Source organism: Schistocerca americana, chromosome 3, assembly GCF_021461395.2.
Source record: "Schistocerca americana isolate TAMUIC-IGC-003095 chromosome 3, iqSchAmer2.1, whole genome shotgun sequence".
Classification (NCBI taxonomy): domain Eukaryota; kingdom Metazoa; phylum Arthropoda; class Insecta; order Orthoptera; family Acrididae; genus Schistocerca; species Schistocerca americana.
This window is the reverse complement of record NC_060121.1, coordinates 586,652,957-586,672,556: the sequence shown is the minus strand read 5'-3', so window position 1 is coordinate 586,672,556 and position 19,600 is coordinate 586,652,957. Positions and strand designations below refer to the sequence as shown.

General features: G+C 37.9%; 1 protein-coding gene across 4 annotated transcripts in view; it reads right to left on the bottom strand.

Annotated features, from left to right (window-relative positions):
• The window catches only part of LOC124606641 (supervillin), a 172,396-nt gene that overhangs the window by 59,822 nt on the left and 92,974 nt on the right, over window positions 1-19,600 (bottom strand). For 3 of the 4 annotated variants that reach the window (XM_047138638.1, XM_047138640.1, XM_047138641.1), the window contains 6 exons: window positions 16,690-16,867; window positions 16,176-16,333; window positions 13,855-14,087; window positions 9,714-9,918; window positions 9,166-9,323; window positions 8,557-8,898 (listed from right to left, as the gene is read on the bottom strand). In XM_047138638.1, coding sequence (XP_046994594.1) covers window positions 8,557-8,898; window positions 9,166-9,323; window positions 9,714-9,918; window positions 13,855-14,087; window positions 16,176-16,333; window positions 16,690-16,867 — 1,274 coding nt within the window. The remainder of the gene's footprint in view (window positions 1-8,556; window positions 8,899-9,165; window positions 9,324-9,713; window positions 9,919-13,854; window positions 14,088-16,175; window positions 16,334-16,689; window positions 16,868-19,600) is intronic. The other variant, XM_047138639.1, reaches the window with a different exon arrangement.

Below are 19,600 nucleotides of genomic sequence, written 5' to 3'. Positions count from 1 at the left end.
AGAGGAGGAGGAGGAGGAGGGGGAGGGGGAGGGAGGGGGAGGGAGAGAGAGAGAGAGAGAGAGAGAGAGAGAGAGAGAGAGTGTTGAACTGTTGAACTACTTAACAGTGAATGTCTGACAGCTATTATTTTCACAATTCAATCAATTTGGACACTGACAAACAGTTTTCAAGTGAATTTATGAGATTTAGGTAGTAACAGTTGTAGTCAGATGCTCACAAACCACAAGATTGGAAATGCTTGATCTCAGCAAGATGTTGACTCATTATATTCATTTGTGGTCAAAGTAGATTTAATAACTGCAGAACAGAGTACCATTGCAGAAATAAATTATTGAGATGACAACAGTACAAAATGTGTCTCCAATGAAAGAACACAATTTAAATGTCTTTGAATGACCAACCAAATTCCAGGTAATGATTTTTTTTTTGGTAGGATGACTAATCCATTATGGTATCAAAATTCTAGCAAGTATGTACCTGCAGGGCATTCATTCAACATCATAACTATATCCATACCCACAACAACTGAAACACATGGCACAGGGGACTTCCTGTACCGTATGTGCTGGATTCTTTCCACTTCATAACTCTGTCCCCCTGTTGTTTGGCCAGGGATAGAGTGGGATTCTTATCAGAATTTAAGTAAAAATCTGTGTGTGTATTTATGAGGTCACTTACTAATTCAGTGTCAACTTCTTCCTTAATAATGCTACCCCAATAGCTGAAAATGCACACCAGAACCTTAGTGGTGTTATACTCCACAAAACGCCCAGTACCAAGGCAATGTTCTGCAATAGCAGATTTGCTCAGCTGCTGGAGGCATGTGTGACACTTATGTTCTATACAATGGTCCTCAGTAATCCTGAATCCTGATGGTCTGACCAATGGAAGACATACCACAACTGCATGGGATATGGCAAGCACCAATCTTACACAAATCAATATCATGCTTTACAGACCCTAAAAGGGCCATAATCCTAGGCAGTGGACAAAAACACATTTCACACTGTGTTTACACATAATATAACCAATCCTGTTAGAAATGCTATGTGCATACACCATACACCGTATAATTTTCATCACTTGCTCTGAAACAAAGCAAGGTCAGGGTGCCTCCACTTGCTATGATTTTACTCCTTAAATACATAATTTCTCTTTTTTATCCATTATATTCATAATACAGATGCTATAATTATATGAAATGAGTAATTTCTTATTCAACCCAAGGCTTATGAAACTTAGTTGTTAACTAAATAAGGTAGATTTCTAACTACAAAGAAATAATTAGTTTACCTAAAAACAATTTATTTGAAAGATTAGTGAGCAATTTTGATCTATACTGAACATGTGAAGCTAAGATTTTAAATGAGCCAATAGTTATGTCTTTTTTTAATAATGTGTCTCAGTCACAAGCCCTAATTTTTCTTTTTCAAGTAAACATTTTAATTTTCCTGAAAAGTCATTAACTAAAAGGTTTGTTTGTAATTAAATTGTCTACCCTCCATAAAATACTTCTGTTATTTTGAACTTTAAGCATATTTAATTCCAAGAAATAATATCATGATTCTGTTGCCATAATTTTTCTTCCCTACAATATGCCTTGGGTTATCAGGATAATGTCGTAATTGAGGAATTAAGAAAATTAGGAAAATTCATAACTTGTGAACTTTGCGTGAAGCTTGGAAAATACCCTCAGAAGTATAAATTTTAGTTACAACATAGTTCCTATTGTTTTGTTAATTTTCTCTTTATTCAAGCCACAGTTAAACAGACTCATTATTTTGTACAATGTAATCCTGTATCCTCTAAATTTGTTGTTTCTGTCAATCAATAATTTGTAATTTATTCTTACACACATATGTAAATATGAGTAGTAATCGACAATGCTTCAGTCAGTCTACTCTTAGTGAGCCTCACATAAATGTCTTAGAGTCAAAGCCAGTCAGTAACTGATCATACGCTTGTGAACATCTCTGTGTCAAAACTGACTAATTATTAACACCTATATGCCAGTCAGCACCAGTGTAAATGTCTTTTTGGAAGTTCTTTGAGTGCTTTCTCATTTACCAACCAACTGCTGACATCTGCGCATAAATGTCTTATTAAGTGCCTTCAAGGAAGTGAAAAATTATGCTTCAGCTATTTCATTAATGGTAAACAGTCAGTTAACAACGAAAAATGAACTGTTTTTATGTGAAGAGATTATGTAAGAAACGTAACTTTATGCCCAGTATAAATCAGAAGTAGAGAGTGTACTAAAATTATGTTGTGACTCTCAAAATATTCCACAGTATTCTGAAATTACTAACCTGCAATTAATATACTATCTGAATTCTTAAGACAAGCTGATCACTTTAAGATTATGAACAACAACAAAGGTGCAAATGTGGAGCTAAATAATACAGTGTTGTTTCCATCACTTAAAACTTATTGTAAAACCAGACTACAACAAGCAACCAGACATGGAGTAGCAGCAGCAGTGAAACCAATGTGGCAAATCCAGGTTAGTCAAGTTTCAACCTAATAATGTTCGTTCTGTAGTGCAGTGTATGCCTGATCTGTCTTTCACTGTCACCATTCTGGTCTTTTGTGCAGCTGTTATCAGACGGTACTTCACTATAGACAATGGCATCATCTACAAAAAAATTAGAGGTTAAATTTATATTGTGTGCTAGGTCTTAAATACATGACATGAACAGAAAAGAATTCAAGACATTCTCCTGTGGCACACTTGAAGTTACTTCTACACCTGAAAGTGGCCCTAGATCGAAGATAAGATCCTACGTCCGCCCTGCCAAGAAATCCACAAGCCTTTCTCAGATTTTTTGATACCCCCATATGGCTGTACTTTCATTAAGAAGCACTGATATGGTATTGACAAGTAAACCTATCCAAGGGATAAACTTTGATTTTGATCAGCTTTGAATATCTTTTAGTGTAGAGGAAAATCAGATTCTCACATCTTTTTATATGTGCTCACACAGCAGTTAAGGGGATGAAACACCACCTTGACAGAAACTGAATTTAATATTTGTGAATGAATACTGTTGATGCAAGAAAATATAATTTCAAATAAATGTTCTATGGGTTTTAACGCACATTACAATTGTACACCCAGATTTATCAGAAAAGTCATCTTTTTTGAAATGCTGCCCCCCCCCCCCCAAACCCCTCCCTTTTGTTTTTCCATTTCAACATTTGAGTAATAGCTAAACATATATCACTGTACATGCACCCAATGTGTTACCACTTCAGTGATAATTGTCATGTTGGGTAGTTTAATAAGTCTTTTCCAGACAAAAATATATTCTACATGTATATTATACACATCTTGTTCTATATACATTTTTTCTTTTAATTTTATGGAATGTAAAATATTTTGTGTTGTATTTGTGTTCACTTTTTACATTTGGTTTCTTTTTTTTTCCCCCCATTCCCAATCGATTGTATATTATTGTACAATACTGATGAAGCACACAATTGTTTGGGTGAGAAAAATACTGAATGGACTTTGGTTTTGCACACCAAACGTGCTGGACCACTGTAGTTTCATGATGGAGGACCATTTCATCACATATGATTGAATTTGGCATTATCAGTGCTATATGTTTTGCTATCAGTCGTGTCAAAATGGAAGAAAAAGTAGTTGGAAAGGGGAGGATTTCATTTGGCTAGGATTTCTTTAGGTTTTGTATGAGGTCTTTTGATAGCATTCTGCTTTGGTAATTATTGAAGACTTCAGCTTTACACAGCCAATAATGTTTCATTTACCTCTGTCTACCTACATCGCTATACATTCATATTACACCTATTATGCATCAACCACAGTTTCTTTATAAGCAATGCATACCATGTAGGTTGCCTCCCAATGTGAACTGTTCTGTTAGGTAAATATTTATCCAGTGATCAGTCAACTATTCTTCTAAGCTTGAGCTGAAGTTCCTCTAAATGCTCATGCCTTGAGCTAAAACTTAAAGAGTTTTTCTTTGAGATAGAAAAGTATCTACTTTATTCAACATGTAAATCTCTCTACTTGATTTAGTTGCCCTTTGTAGTTTGATAATTGTCACTGTTAGAACAGCATCATGTACACTGATACCAGTTTCAATGAGGACATGTTCAAACAGGTCAGGTTTATTTGTTGCCACTCAATGTGTGTTCCGACCAGTTTTCAGACAGAGCATTTAGTGTTGATTCACAGGATGTCTTACAATGCTAAGCATTTAAATAACCGTACGTATCCCAACTGACTGATATATGATTAAGGTCTCCTCCACTGATGAGTGTGTGACTGGGAGACATACATACTAGCACACTAACGTTTTCTCTCCAGTCTTCAGTTGCAAGTGTGTATATGTGTGTGTGTGTGTGGGGGGGGGGGGGGGGGGGGGGGTTGATAGAAAGACACAGTTAAAATTTATGCTCACCCTTTATAGCAAGTCTTGTACAATCGATCTCACAAAGAGCCTTCGGAGACACTATAAGAAGCTACAAATCATCACGAATTCAATAAACAGTAGCCCACCATATCATCTCAAGGAGACAGTTTCACGTCACTTATCAAGCTACTGAAAAAGGATGTAAAATATCCACTGTGGCATAAAATACAGTACGGATAACTTTGAAGCACATATCAACTGCATTTTCCATTGATGTTTGGCAGAACATTACAATAATATTAAAGAGGACGTTATACAAAGTTATATTTATTTAGTCGTGAACTGGCATTCAGCTTCTTAGGCCATTGTCAGCTGGGAAATAATGATAGCCTAAGAAGCCCAAAGCCAGTCCCCGACCAAATACATATAATTTTGCAGACCACTGGGACAGTGTTTTCTATGTCATATTATTTGAACTACATTTTTTAACTTTCTTAATCATTCATAATACTATCCCTCAAGCCCCTCACCCTTGTCCTTTTTTCACACGTGCATGGGCGTACTACACTCTTCAGCATCCTTTCGTAGCAGCTGTCAAAAGAAACTCTTTGGTGCTCTTGTAGAGTGCTGATGGCACTATTAGTCTCCAACTGTTGTAGTTAACTCCTTGTTCCAAAACTGTCTATATTTTTTAGCCTGAAACTACATGTGAACATGTCATTAAAAATCAATTAAGTCTATGTTGTATGTTTCTACCACACCACTGGCTGCCCATTATTTGTCACACATTTAATGGAAGCACCTACTCACTCCAAATTTCACAAAATTTGTTTTACATCCTCATTCACAAGCCCTTTACCCACTGAAAGCCATCTCCTCACACCTCATATTTGACCAGCATTAGTTTACTTCCTCCCCCCCCTCCCCCCCATAGTCAGAAACTGACAGTTTTCCACTGGTCATATCACCCTCTGCTTGACAACAAGGTCCTGAATCCATTTATCCTTCAAGTTACCACATGTTGGTTCTGTACTTTATTATCATTTCTGAAAGTTTTAGCACCATCTCTTAATTTTAATTATGCAAAAACCGACTTTTAAAATCTCCTGTTTTGCAAGAATTTATATTGTATAATGTTCTCACTTGTATGCTGCCAGACTGATGTCTTCAAAAAGCTCCCCGATGTAATGGAGTATCAGGGGAATTAATAATCATTTTTTACATGCCGATCACCCCTTCCCACCACCTTTCTGCAATCCTGGCTTCTTTGTTCCGTACTCTGTGTGCCCATAAATGTGCCTTAGCCATCTGAGGCTTTCAGTACACAGTCCGATCCTACCAGAGATACTGGCATCCATGTGGTGTGTCACTGGTTGACTGTCCTGTTTGTCACCACACTGCTTCCCTCCATTTTTTTCAGATTAACATTTTATGGCTTTTGGCCCATTTGATGAGTACTGAAAAATTGACTGATGTGGTTTCCTTAACACTGAATGTGTATTAACAAAAATCATAAGAGGACAAGAAGCAAAGTATATGGCAAATTTATTCCAAAAAGGGAAGTAGAATTTCAACATTGCTGTAACCAACCTGTAGAGGAGACTTGCAACTCATCTTTTTCAGTATGTGGAGAATGCAATAGAAAAGCTAGAAGAGAAAAGGGATGAAGAACAACACTACATTACTCTCTATAACTGAAACATGGGTATGTAAATATAGTAGGAAAGTTCTGGTATAATGTAATTAATTTAGAACTAAAGGAGACAAGTCAATGAACAGCTGTAGCACCGAATCATTGATAGGTACACACAAAGGAGAAGGAAAACTTGCTAGCTTTCAGAAATAAATTCCTTCTCAAGTTATAGAGTGGACACACACACACACACACACACACACACACACACACACACACACACATGCAAACGATAGTCTACAAAGGTGGGGCGGGATAGGGGGCTGGACCTGGGGCCCTCAAATATTTTTAATATATTGGAAGATGTGTGGAGATTTGTTAGTAGTCATAAAAAAACATCAAAGTTATTATCCTGTTAAAAACTGTGTAATACCTACTTTAAATCATTTTATTGAGAAAGAAAAACATCTTACAGTATATTTTCCCCTTTCCCTGAGAGCTATGGGGGGAGAGTGTACCGCCCCGCCCTCTCCCCCACCCCCAGCTCCACCTATCTGAAGCAGTTCAGGAAAGTATCCCTTTTCCGGCTTGAGGTCAGATTTTATTTCTGAATGCTAGCAAGTTTTCATTCTCTTTTGTGTGGACCTGTTGATGACTCAATGCTTTTGTTATTCGTAAGTGGTGTCCTTTACCCTTAAATTATTTACTTGAGTATGTAATCTATGTACAGTATCATCTCTGAATATACACATAAAACCTATGTATTGCACTAATTAGTACTACTGCAAGGATTAGAAGGATTAGGTACAGATAATATGTTACTGTTCTGACAATAAAATATCTACTGTAGCATTCTATTACTAGATAACATTCATTATAATGGATAAAGCAGCCTTTTTATTTAATTTCCAAAAACTACTTTGAGCAACTGTATTTAAGATGAATGGTAAAAATAATTATCAATCCACAACAGCTTAGCATTTAATGGCAGTGCTTAAAAATGTACCAAAAGCCTTCAATTTTTTGTGAGTTGACAATTTAACAGTACAATGAAGTAAAAGTAGTAGTTGATCTCCTAGAAGTTTACTTAAAGGTTTACAAAAACTTTAGTCTTTAATTACATTATAATATCAATATCTTATAGCAGACTCAAAAACTCAAAATGATTGGTTCATAGAATAAGTTCATATCTTGAGCACCACATATGAAAAGACTTCTAGCAGGTTGAAAGTAAAATATGAATTTTACAAACAATAAAATTCACTTATAGGTTCTAGGAACAGATTTTAATGGTCGCAATGACAACATTCTGTCACAATTTGTGCATGTTCATTTCACTTCCCCAAGAAATACCAGAAAATTTTAATGATTCAAAAGCAAATACATGATTTAATACACTTTGCCCATAATGGATTACTGGTTAAGGACTGTGAGTGATTAGGTAATAAACAAGCAAGACCATTTTTTTTTTCTTTCAGTCACTCTTTATTTTAAAACCTAGGGTATGCTTCAGTGGTGATGCCACCATCAACCATTACAATCACCATCAGGAAGATTTTGCTTTGCTCACATTATGTATCACGTCTGTAGCACGCATGTTTGATGCTTTCTTTGCACATGGTGATAAAGCAAGAAAGTAACGTGGGTTTCTGCTAAACATCAAGACATCATGTAACTTTCTTGTCTCATCACTGTCTACCAAAAGGACAACATATATCCATGTCACAATGTCAATACAACAACACACATTTGGTGATGACAGCACACTACTGAAATGTATAGATGACTGAAGCAAAAATCTATATTATTTATTTATATAATTAATCAGTTACTGTGGCAAAATGGATAGTAATGTTGTTGGTTATGCCAATAAGAAGACTATTTATTTAATGTTTTATTAGCATACATTTGCAGTTTTTGTCTTATTCCTCTTCGTATTATTAAAACTTCACATTAAATGTGAAATTATATTAAACATTTGACAGAAACTCATTCAGAGAAATTATTTACTTTGGAGGAGATGAACAACACCAGAACCCTCATTTCTAAGTAAACTTTGTAATCTATGGCTTGGTCTGTGTATTAGAGGTAAATATTTAGAATAGGTCAATGTATTAACTGAAATGTGGCAACTATGACTTCATCACAGTGACATAACTGTTAGTGGTGATCAGCTGTCAAAATTGACTTACAATCAGAGAAATGAAGTTCAGAAGTAAACAAACATTGAATATCAGGGCATTGCTACTTTTTGTGTGTAATCATGTCCCAATAACTTGCATTTTATTTGTCTGCTACCTATATCCCTGCCCCCCCCCCCCTGAAAAAAAGTAAACTAAATTTACATTGCACCTAATGTGGTTGATTGACATCCTGTTTCTATTGAGTTTTTGGCATTACACCTTTTTGGGAAAATACTTTTTGAACAAAATTATATCTATTGACACATTAATATTTTATGTTTCAGGTTACTGTATTAACTACACTGAAAGAAACAGTATTTTGCATTACACTAACACAATACTTTTCAAGCATATACAAACCTGCTTATCTATATCATCCGTGACCTTTGAGCGTATGACACGAGAAAAATCAGGCCAGTCAAGGAATTTTTCTCTGAAAAGTATGGTCTCCATGTGCTGTGTAACCTTTCCAAGCAAGGCCCAACTGGGTCGTTCTGGACCAGATACTGGGGTGCTCACATTTTGCTCTAAGTGTGAGCCAAGAGCAGCACTTATGGTCAAGGGGCAAACATCACATCCTGTATAATCATAACCCTCGGACCACAGCTCCCGTGCCAAATGGATTGCCTCTCGACGAGTATCCAGAGATGCATTCTTTCCATTCCAAATATACATTTCAGAGCCAAAGTCAAAAACTATAATCTGGAAAAAAGGTGTTCACTGATACTGAAGCATTAAGACAATGTCCAATAAAACTAATTAAATGAAAAATTAAAATACGTAAAAGTTGTAATATTTGTGGTAGTATAATTAACAAGCTCTCCTCTTTTTCCCATTTACTTCCATTAACACATGTTGTTTAAGTACTCACTACAAAAATAATATGTAATGGAAGAGTTACCAAACGTAATCATAAATAATCTGACAAGGAAAACAAATTCTTTATTAGTAAACACAAAGGGAACATACTTTTGATGGATCCAGCATCTGAATGCGTGGTATACTACCCCAATATTCTTCCATGGGAACCAGTTCATGCTCTTGCAGCTCATAAACTTTGTTAGTAGCCAGGATACAGTTTTCATAAAGTTCATCTTCATCTGGATGCCCAGCATAAGCTGGAGTACCTTGAGTGACAGAAAGAGAAACTGTTAACAAGAATTTGTGTGTGACATCTAAAGCTGTGTCCTGTACCCTTCAAAAAATTTACTTATTTAATCCTCAAACTATTCAAGTCCTTATTTTACACATCAATAGTATATATTATGAGTAACACCAACATGAAGCCAAAATTACATTTCAAGAACACTGAACAAATGTTATTTCAATGTTGGCTTCAGACAAGAGCTGTAGAGAACAATACAAGCCAGTGTAGTGCCAAAACATTCCAGTGGTACAAAACATCAAGTACTGGTGTTTTAATGGTAAGTCACTCATGAGATGAAGCTATGACTTAATACTTTAATGAAAACATAACAGTAGGGCTCAATAATATTTATGGTGGCACATTATCATACCTTCCCCAATATTTTCTTGAGCCCCAAGCAGTTGCCAAAAACGCTTCTTCTGGGAGGTTGAGCAAGTTATTTTCTCTTCAGTGATACTGATTACCTGTCCTGAACCTGTATACCCAAGATCTTTCTTCTGCACAATATACTGTGCTATCTCAGCTCCTCTGGATCGCTCAATGACATTTGAGTATAGGCCAACCCAATTAAAAACCTGCAAAAATATCAAAAACTTACACATTTCAAAACTGTTGCATCAATTTCTCAAACACTGTATGTTTATTTATGATTTCCAAAGTACTTTCAGAAGAACTGTATCTTTGTATCTGAATTTAATGTGCCTTTTTAAGCAATAATTCTTTTTTGACTCCAATCACTAACGTGCAGTTTCAGTCAAATGTCGTGTAGCACTCTAATTAAAGAAGAGATTTGTATATTTGTATGAACCACAGGCAACATATGAGTGGCCAAGTAAATGGTCCCGACAGTCAGGATACCAGTTACTTTGGAATGAGGCTGGGCATCTCTGACATATTCGGAGTCGTGGTCACCTTTGTGCTCATACAGCAAAGACTACCAAATCCACCGGTCAGTCCCTCAGCCATTAGGGGTAAAACCCAATGGGACTCAGGACAAGTAAGGCTAGCAACCTGCTTCCCTGGTACTTTAAATATGATGCTGGCAACAATCGGAGCAAAATGCCTTGGACCTTTGGAGGTGACGGAGTCCCACCTCTAACTGACAAACCAGGGACTCCTAAGATACGACTTGGCAAACAACTGGTAATGAGATGGGGAGCTATTAATATCAATGGGGGCTACTCTGTGAAGAAGGTAGAGCTGGCAGAGGCTGCAAGTAAGATGGGGCTGGATGTTTTAGCTGTTAGTGACATTCGGGTAAGGGGTGAGAAAGAAGAGGAAGTGGGAGAATACAAGGTCTACCTGTCAGGAGTCAAAGCAGGAATAGCACAATGGGGTATAGGGCTTTACATCAGGAAAGAAATGGAACCCAGCGTAGTTGCAATAAGGTATGTAAACGAACGACTGATGTGGATAGATTTGACAGTGTCTAGCAAGAAAATTAGGATTGTGTCAGTATATTCGCATTGTGAAGGGACAGATCAAGATAAGGTGGATAGTTTTTATGAGGCACTCAGTGATGTAGTTGTTAGAGTAAAGGACAAGGACAGTGTTCTGCTCATGGGCGATTTTAACGCCAGGATTGGAAATCGAACAGAAGGGTATGAAAAGGTTACGGGTAAATTTGGAGAGGATATGGAGGCCAACAGGAACGGGAAACAACTCTTGGATTTCTGTGCCAGTATGGGCTTAGTAATCACAAACTCCTTTTTTAAACATAAGAACATTCACCGGTATACTTGGGAAGGCAGGGGAACCAGATCTGTCATTGACTATATAATAACAGATCAGGAATTCAGGAAGGCTGTGAGGGACACACGTTTATTCAGGGGATTCTTTGATGACACTGATCATTATTTAATCTGCAGTGAAATTGGGATTGTGAGGCCGAAAGTGCAGGAGGTCAGGTCCATATGTAGGAGGGTAAGAGTGGAGAAACTTCAGGATAAGGAAATCAGGCACAAGTACATAACAGCGATCTCAGAAAGGTACCAGTTAGTTGAATGTAGCCAATTACAGTCATTGGAAAAGGAATGGACAAGGTACAGGGACGCAGTACTAGAAGTGGCTAAAGAATGTCTTGGAACAGTAGTGTGTAAAAGTAGGATGAAGCAAACAGCTTGGTGGAATGACACAGTCAAGGCAGCCTGTAAAAGGAAAAAGAAGGCGTATCAAAAATGCCTACATACTAGAACTCAGGTAGACAGAGAAAGTTATATTGAAGAAAGAAACAAAGCCAAACAGATAATTGCAGCATCCAAGAAGAAATCTTGGGAGAACTTTGGAAACAGGTTGGAGAAAGGGAGGTAAGAAGGAAATGACAAGTATTTTGCACAGGTCAGGAAAACTGCTGGTGAATCCTGTGGATTCCTTGGGCAGATGGAGGGAATATTTTGAAGAGTTGCTCAATGTAGGTGAAAATACGATCAGTAATGTTTCAGATTTCGATGTACAATGGGATAGGAATGATGATGGAAATAGGATCACATTTGAGGAAGTGGAGAAAATGGTCAATAGATTGCAGTGCAATAAAGCAGCTGGGGTGGATGAAATTAAGTCGGAACTCATCAAATACAGTGGAATTTCGGGTCTTAAATGGCTACACAGGATAATTGAAATGGCCTGGGAGTCGGGACAGGTTCCATCAGACTGGACAAAAGCAGTAATCACACCAATCTTTAAACATGGAAACAGAAAAGATTGTAACAACTACAGAGGTATCTCTTTAATCAGCGTTGTGGGTAAAATCTTCTCAGGTATTGTTGAAAGGAAAGTGCGAGTATTAGTTGAGGACCAATTGGATGAAAATCAGTGAGAGTTTAGGCCTCTTAGAGGTTGTCAGGACCAGATCTTTAGTTTACGGCAAATAATGGAGAAGTGTTATGAGTGGAACAGGGAATTGTATATATGCTTTATAGATCTAGAAAAGGCATATGACCGGGTTCTTAGGAGGAAGTTATTGTCTGTTCTACAAGATTATGGAATAGGAGGCAAACTTTTGCAAGCAATTAAAGGTCTTTACATGGATAGTCAGGCAGCAGTTAGAGTTGACGGTAAATTGAGTTCATGGTTCAGAGTAGTTTCAGGGGTAAGACAAGGCTGCAACCTGTCTCCACTGTTGTTCATATTATTTATGGATAATGTGTTGAAAACAACAGACTGGCTGGGTGAGATTAAGATATGTGAACACAAAATAAGCAGTCTTGCATATGCGGATGACTTAGTTGTGATGGCAGATTCGATTGAAAGTTTGCAAAGTAATACCTCAGAGCTAGATCAGAAATGTAAGGACTATGGTATGAAGATTAGCATCTCCAAAACGAAAGTAATGTCAGTGGGAAAGAAATATAAACGGATTGAGTGCCAAATAGGAGGAACAAAGTTAGAACACGTGGATGGTTTCAAGTACTTAGGATACATATTCTCACAGGATGGCAACATAGTGAAAGAACTGGAAGCGAGGTGTAGCAAAGCTAATGCAGCGAGCGCTCAGCAACGATCTACTCTCTTCTGCAAGAAGGAAGTCAGTACCAAGACTAAGTTATCTGTGCACCGTTCAATCTTTCGACCAACTTTGCTGTATGGGAGTGAAAGCTGGGTGGATTCAGGTTACCTTATCAACAAGGTTGAGGTTACGGATATGAAAGTAGCTAGGATGATTGCAGGTACTAGTAGATGGGAACAATGGCAGGAGGGTGTCCACAACGAGGAAATCAAAGAAAAACTGGGAATGAACTCTATAGATGTAGCAGTCAGGGCGAACAGGCTAAGATGGTGGGGTCATGTTACACACATGGGAGAAGCGAGGTTACCCAAGAGACTCATGGGTTCAGCAGTAGAGGGTAGGAGGAGTCGGGGCAGACCAAGGAGAAGGTACCTGGATTTGGTTAAGAATGATTTTGAAGTAATAGGTTTAACATCAGAAGAGGCACCAATGTTAGTACTGAATAGGGGATCATGGAGGAATTTTATGAGGAGGGCTATGATCCAGACTGAATGCTGAAAGGCATAATCAGTCTTAAATGATGATGATGATGATGATGATGACGATGATTTGTATATCTGTACACTTACTGAGCAAGTAAAGAATTTCTAAAAAATTATACTCTAACTATTTCTTATTTTCTCGAGCTGCTCTCTTTTGGTATCTGATATAGTCATTTAAGCAAGATACTATGCTGGATTTGTGAAACATACATCACATGATGGAAAAAAAACTACAGTTCCCACAAGATTGCAATCACATTTACGTGAACAGAAGTCCACACTATGTTAACAGCAACTTTTTTTTCATAGTTGAGGTAGTTGTGATTTATAGGATGCACAGTGCAAACAAAATACAATATATACTAACAAGAATAGGGAAGAGAGTGTAGCAATAATAAATTAAACAAAAACACTAAAAACTATTTAATTGAGTGTGGGATTTGTAACAGAAAAAATAAGAACAAAAAGAAGTGAAGGTGAATGCAGAAGAGAAATTAGAAAACTACAACCACAGACACACATACCTCAGTTGGTGTGACAAGTACATAATTATCTCCATGGTTAACAGATGCCACAGTAGGTTCCACAAGACGAGATTGTACATGTCTACGTCCTTTCACATGGATCAACATCAGATCCTTGTAGGGAAGCAAAGAACCAACTGAGCTTGATGCTTTCTTCAGAGCAACTGCTGTGAAGTCTTCTTTACTTGCAAGACCTGCTAGAGCCTCCACTGCTAAAGGTGAGCTCTTAGCCACTGAAATTAGAAAAAGGAGAGTTCAGTACAAAAGTTTATCTGTGAGAGGTTCATATAAATATTTACTGAGGTTACCATGTGTAGAGAATTGTTCTCATTTTTATTTCACATTTAACAGAAACTGCACAAAGAGGTACAATATACTCAGATAGGATGTTGTCTAAACATTTGCTACAACAATAAAAACACATTTTACTTACTTTAGTGTAAGTGTAGTTAATATTACAATTAAATGAATTCCAGGAGAAAATAAGAAAAAGGCAACCATTGATCTGTAGTTGAATAATGTCTCATGTGTAGCCTTATGAAACCACACACAAACTTTACTAGTGTTTGTGGTGCTACATTTTTGCTACTTTAACTACACAGCTTCAGAAACATTACCATCGAATACGCATCTGATATACAAACCTGATCTATACAATATCTAAGTACAATCTCACGACAAACCTGCTGTCAATCGTACACCCAATGGCTCATACCCATGTAGACAATCCAGGTGAAACACTATACAACCATCCTCCAAATATTACTGCAGTTCAATACATGCATTTGTATTCTGTAAAACATAGGGCCTCATTTGAGAGCAGCCACATTATATACCAACTCAACTGCAGTTATTGTACAGCACTCTATGTGTGGATGATAACTAAACAGCTGGACCATTTTTTCTATTGTAATATCAGAAGATTGTTTATTTACAGAAGCAAAAGACATTCATGAGCATGTTGTTCTTTTCTAAGATCTTTCTGAAGGTATGGAATGTAGAAGTTGTAATGTCCCCACAGCAAATGCCCTCTACCACACACCAATTAATCATTTTCAATCAAACCATCCACATTCATTCACTTTGAAAAAGTTATCTGATCTGATTTTCTTGTAATATATGCGGCGACAGCTCGGCGACGCCAAAGTATTTTCTAGTGCATTTATTCATTGAAATAACAGAGATGCATATATGGATTCTCCATGGTTGTTAGAGAAGTGGTAACTAGGACAGCTTCTGAAGTATCTGTTGAGGGATTGATGTGTTTCTGAGAGATACATATTCTGCTTTTCTTCTCGCTAAAGCGAGCCAATTAACATTTGTGCTGCTAGCGGTTTGTTTTGAAGAGAAAGAGATTGTAAAAGGAAAATAATTAAGGTGTGGAATCACCGGAGATCTGGACATGTAATGGAGATGGATTTAATACATGATTTCCTCCATAAATAAGGTTTGTGACTTTTTTGTTCTAGAGTGAATGAACGAATGAGTTTTTTCTGAATCATTTGTTGATCACGTTGGCCCTGTAATTAGTGTGGAAGTTTCAGCTGTGTCGAAGAGAGCCTGCAATCACTGTGTCTGTGTTAAATTGTCCAAAAAGGCTTCGTACACATCTAGAATTTGCAATCTTTCGTAAAAGGAACAAATTGTCTAAACGATTGATTCTCCCTACTGACTGCAGTGTTTAACAGTAACAATAAATGTAAAGATCTCTTACAGCAAGCCAGCCGCTGATTACCAAGACGAAGGACTCCACCAAAGATTCTATTTGGCTGATTCTTTTTACCACTATATCACATAATGAAATCTTATATTAAAAACTATGCATAGATAAAGTAGAGAAAGAGAGAGAGAGCGAATGAAAATAGAGATAATACTAAGAATCCTCCATTAGTCTAGTTTTTCGCCTGTCTTATCACGGACCAGCCAAGAACTGGGAGGGCCCTACTTTACTGTATAGACTTACGTGTGAAGGTGAAAGGGTCTTAAAGACAACAGATACACGTCTATACAGACAAGACATTACACAGAGAGAGCGGCTAGCTGCGTTGATCATCTATCCTTAGATCGAAGAGACAGCAACATTAAAATGTTAAAAAGTGTAATAAAAAGCTTATTGTTCCACAGTATATTGTTCCTCTTTGGTGTTCACTAAATAAACTTCGACTCATTAATTGGTATTATGTTCCGTTCATATCAAGATTCATTGCACATAATTCACATGAACAACTTCAATATAACAACCACAACAAAAGTCACAAACAAGCACTGGAATAAACTAGATTCCCCCTTTGACCATCCACAATTGATTATGAGCAACTCACGTTTCTCCACGTTGAGCCTTCTTATTTCTTTCTCTGCTATTCCTGTCTTCACCTCAACATATTCTTCCTGCAGATCAGTTCTTGCAGCCAGAACCTTGAGAGGGTTTCGGGAAGTGATGTTGCGCCTTTGTACTTTCACCGACTTCTTCTGCACCAGTCTGTAGAAGATAAAGTTCATTACTGTGCTGTCTGAACTTGTGACTGTTATCCAGCAATTCTATGTTCCTGAATGTTGCTGAATAAAATAATAAATGTACGTCAGAGTGGAAGAGCTTGAATCACTATGATAAAGTAACTGCTAGTTCATCTGTGACATAAACAATTTCATTTAATGATGTCCAACATTTAATTAGAGGAAATGTTAATTGGATGAGAAACTGGGTAAACAAACTATGTGATTTCCAATTTAGAATAACTGGCCTTTTTTAATATTTAATATGGAAATTTTAAGCACACAATGAAAAATGCAGCATGAAACTACTCCGAACATTCTAACCAGCTACACGATACTTACAACTGAGTAGAATCAGCAATGATTTCATTGAGATCCTCATCTCTTATTTCCAGCCTATCACTTTGCAGTTTTTCCGTACTCACACTACGGAAAAACTGCAAGAAAGTCTCATCATCAGCTCGAGGCACTGCAACTGTAGGTCCTGTTGGTTCATCTTCTCTACCTGCCAATGACAAGCCTTAAACAAAAGTTATGGAGGAAATAATTAATAACTTATTACAGAAAATTTCAAATAGTAATCTATATAACTGTTAAAGGACACAACTACATTAATTTCAACTCTACAATTACTAATATTAATTACAAGATTGCTTCCAGTAAACAGAGACCATTAGTCATCCCTGCTCAGGACAACACAGCTCCTGTGTATATGCCACTTGAATCTGAATTTGGTTCAAAAATTTTTACTGCACTGTGAAGTTATATGAGTAGTCACTCCATTCCATCACTGATCAATTGATAAAGCAACTGGTTTTCATGGTTTTATTGGAAATAAAACAGTCACTGTTGCAAAGTTATTTTTATTTAAAAATAATGCATTCTGCTGTGGTTAGGCATCATCAGGTTGCGTAAAACTGTCCAAAGAAGTTCATTGCACCAGCTACCGAAGCTCTATGTCAACCACATACGCATAAAAGTAGATGGATGAAAATCCGGTCATCAGAATAATGAAAAGGAACTGTGAGATCTTTGAACTGGTACAGCATCAAGTAGAGCACAGTGTAGAGCCATGCATATCATATTGGCCTGGATGCCAAATAGCTAGGTGGTCTAACTGGCCAACATCTGAGCCATATCGTATAAATTGTCTCATCCGCACCAATTGTTGGGGCAGCTTCTCATGCCCCAAATTTTTCCTGCCAATACATCTAATTTCCTACCTCATGCTAGCGTATTTTTGCATGTTATTTTTCACACTTATCTATGTAACATGAACTTGTGAACCTCGACCTAATCAGACCCCTCTCCCCATATTACATCATGCACATATAATTCAACACACACACACACACACACACACACACACACACACACACACACACGGGAATGTTGTAATATGGGGAGAGGGGATTGGTGTGTTGTGTGGTTTTTTATATATTTGATTGTGCATATTTTATCTGTTTTTGTATTTGTGTGTGTGTGTGTGTGTGTGTGTGTGTGTGTGTGTGTGTGTGTGTGTGTGTGTGTACATATTTGTGTGTAATTTTATGTACTTGCATGTATTTTTGCCTGTCTTATTTTTAAGGGTCTTTTTATGTCGTCCGGAACCCTAACAACCACCTAATGCCTTCATTTGGCCATTACCTACATCATTCCCCTTTTCCCTTGCCATAATGGACCCCTGGTCCACCTTCCTGCACCAGTTCAGATAAGTATTCCTTCCCCTGCCTACAACCCAGTCCCACCCTACATATTGTTCCTTAAAAGCTGCCTAAAGCATAGAATCCCTCCAATTCCTTTCACTTGATCCCATCCTTCCTTTCCTAACAACCTTCACCTTTTCCATTTCTGCTAGACGCTCTCCCTCACAAACCTGGTACTGCAGAAACATATTTCCATGTTACAGGCAACCTAGAACCACCTCTCCTCTCTCCACAAGATACAAGATACTACTACTGTGCAATCGCTACTGTATACATCTAACATTGAGCCCACTGGTCCCCAACACCTGGAAGAGCATTCCAGACACCACCTCCATAAGTTATCCAACCTATTGACATCCTATACTGCTGCCTTTCAGCACCGCTATCTAACCCCTACCCTGCCCACAGCATGGCTCCTCGTCAACTCCTCATAGCACCAGACCCTGCTTAGCTGAGCTTTCTAACTTGCCACATTCCTCAAAACTCCCTACCAGCACTCCACTAAACCCAGAGTTGAAACACTCCCAGAACACTGTTGTTAACCATTCCACCAAAATTCTCTGCCCCACAAGAGTTACAGTCCTACCTAAAGGCCTCACCTTCAGCTCTAGACAAAAACTGAACCATGCTGGACTTTTCAAAGACCTACTCTCCTTTTCCTGATCCCTACAATACAAACACTTCTTTGCCATAAGTCCCTCAAACAAAAGACAACCTAATCTCAACACTGAACCCTGCCTCTCCAAGTTCACACAACCATCCAACTGTGATCAACCCCCTTTTCCACCAAAACATCCCCTAATCACCTTTCAGGAATTCTTTACCCCCAAACTGGCCTCACCATCCTTCCCCTAGTTCCTTCCTAAGAATACCAACCTTTTAGCAGAATAAAGGACAGTCATACACAGAATCAAAATGTACGCTAACCTCAACAAAGTTTCTACCCTTTGTTATGAATTGCAGTGACTATCTGGCAGAAGGCCTCTGCCACTTCTCTGACTGCGCCATCTATAAACTATGCCCGAGTGATCCCATCCCAGAAGTCCACATAATCTCCAATTGCTGCTTAAAGCCTGAGGCACTTCCCAGAACCTCTCCCCTGAATCCATTTCCCTCTTCATCTCTATGATCCTCTGTACACCCAACTTCTACATGCTCCTCAAAATCCACATTCACAAGTACAACAATCCTGGACACCTCATTTTAGCCGATCATTGCACCTCCACTGACAGAATTTTGGCCTTTATTGACCAACACCTCTGACCAATTGCCCAAAATCTAGCCTCCCACATCAAAGATACCAACCACTCCCTTTACTGAATCTCCACCATCCCGATCCCCTCATTTCCTGTATCTCCACTCGTTCTGTTGATGCCACTTCCCTATATACCGATGTTCCACATCCCCATGGTCTTGCCAATGTTCAGCACTACCTCTCCCTATGTCCTTCAGACTTCAAACCCACCACCTTATTCCTCATATTCCTTACTAACTTTAACCTAACACACAACTATTTGCGCTCTGAAGGAACAGTGCACAAGAAAATC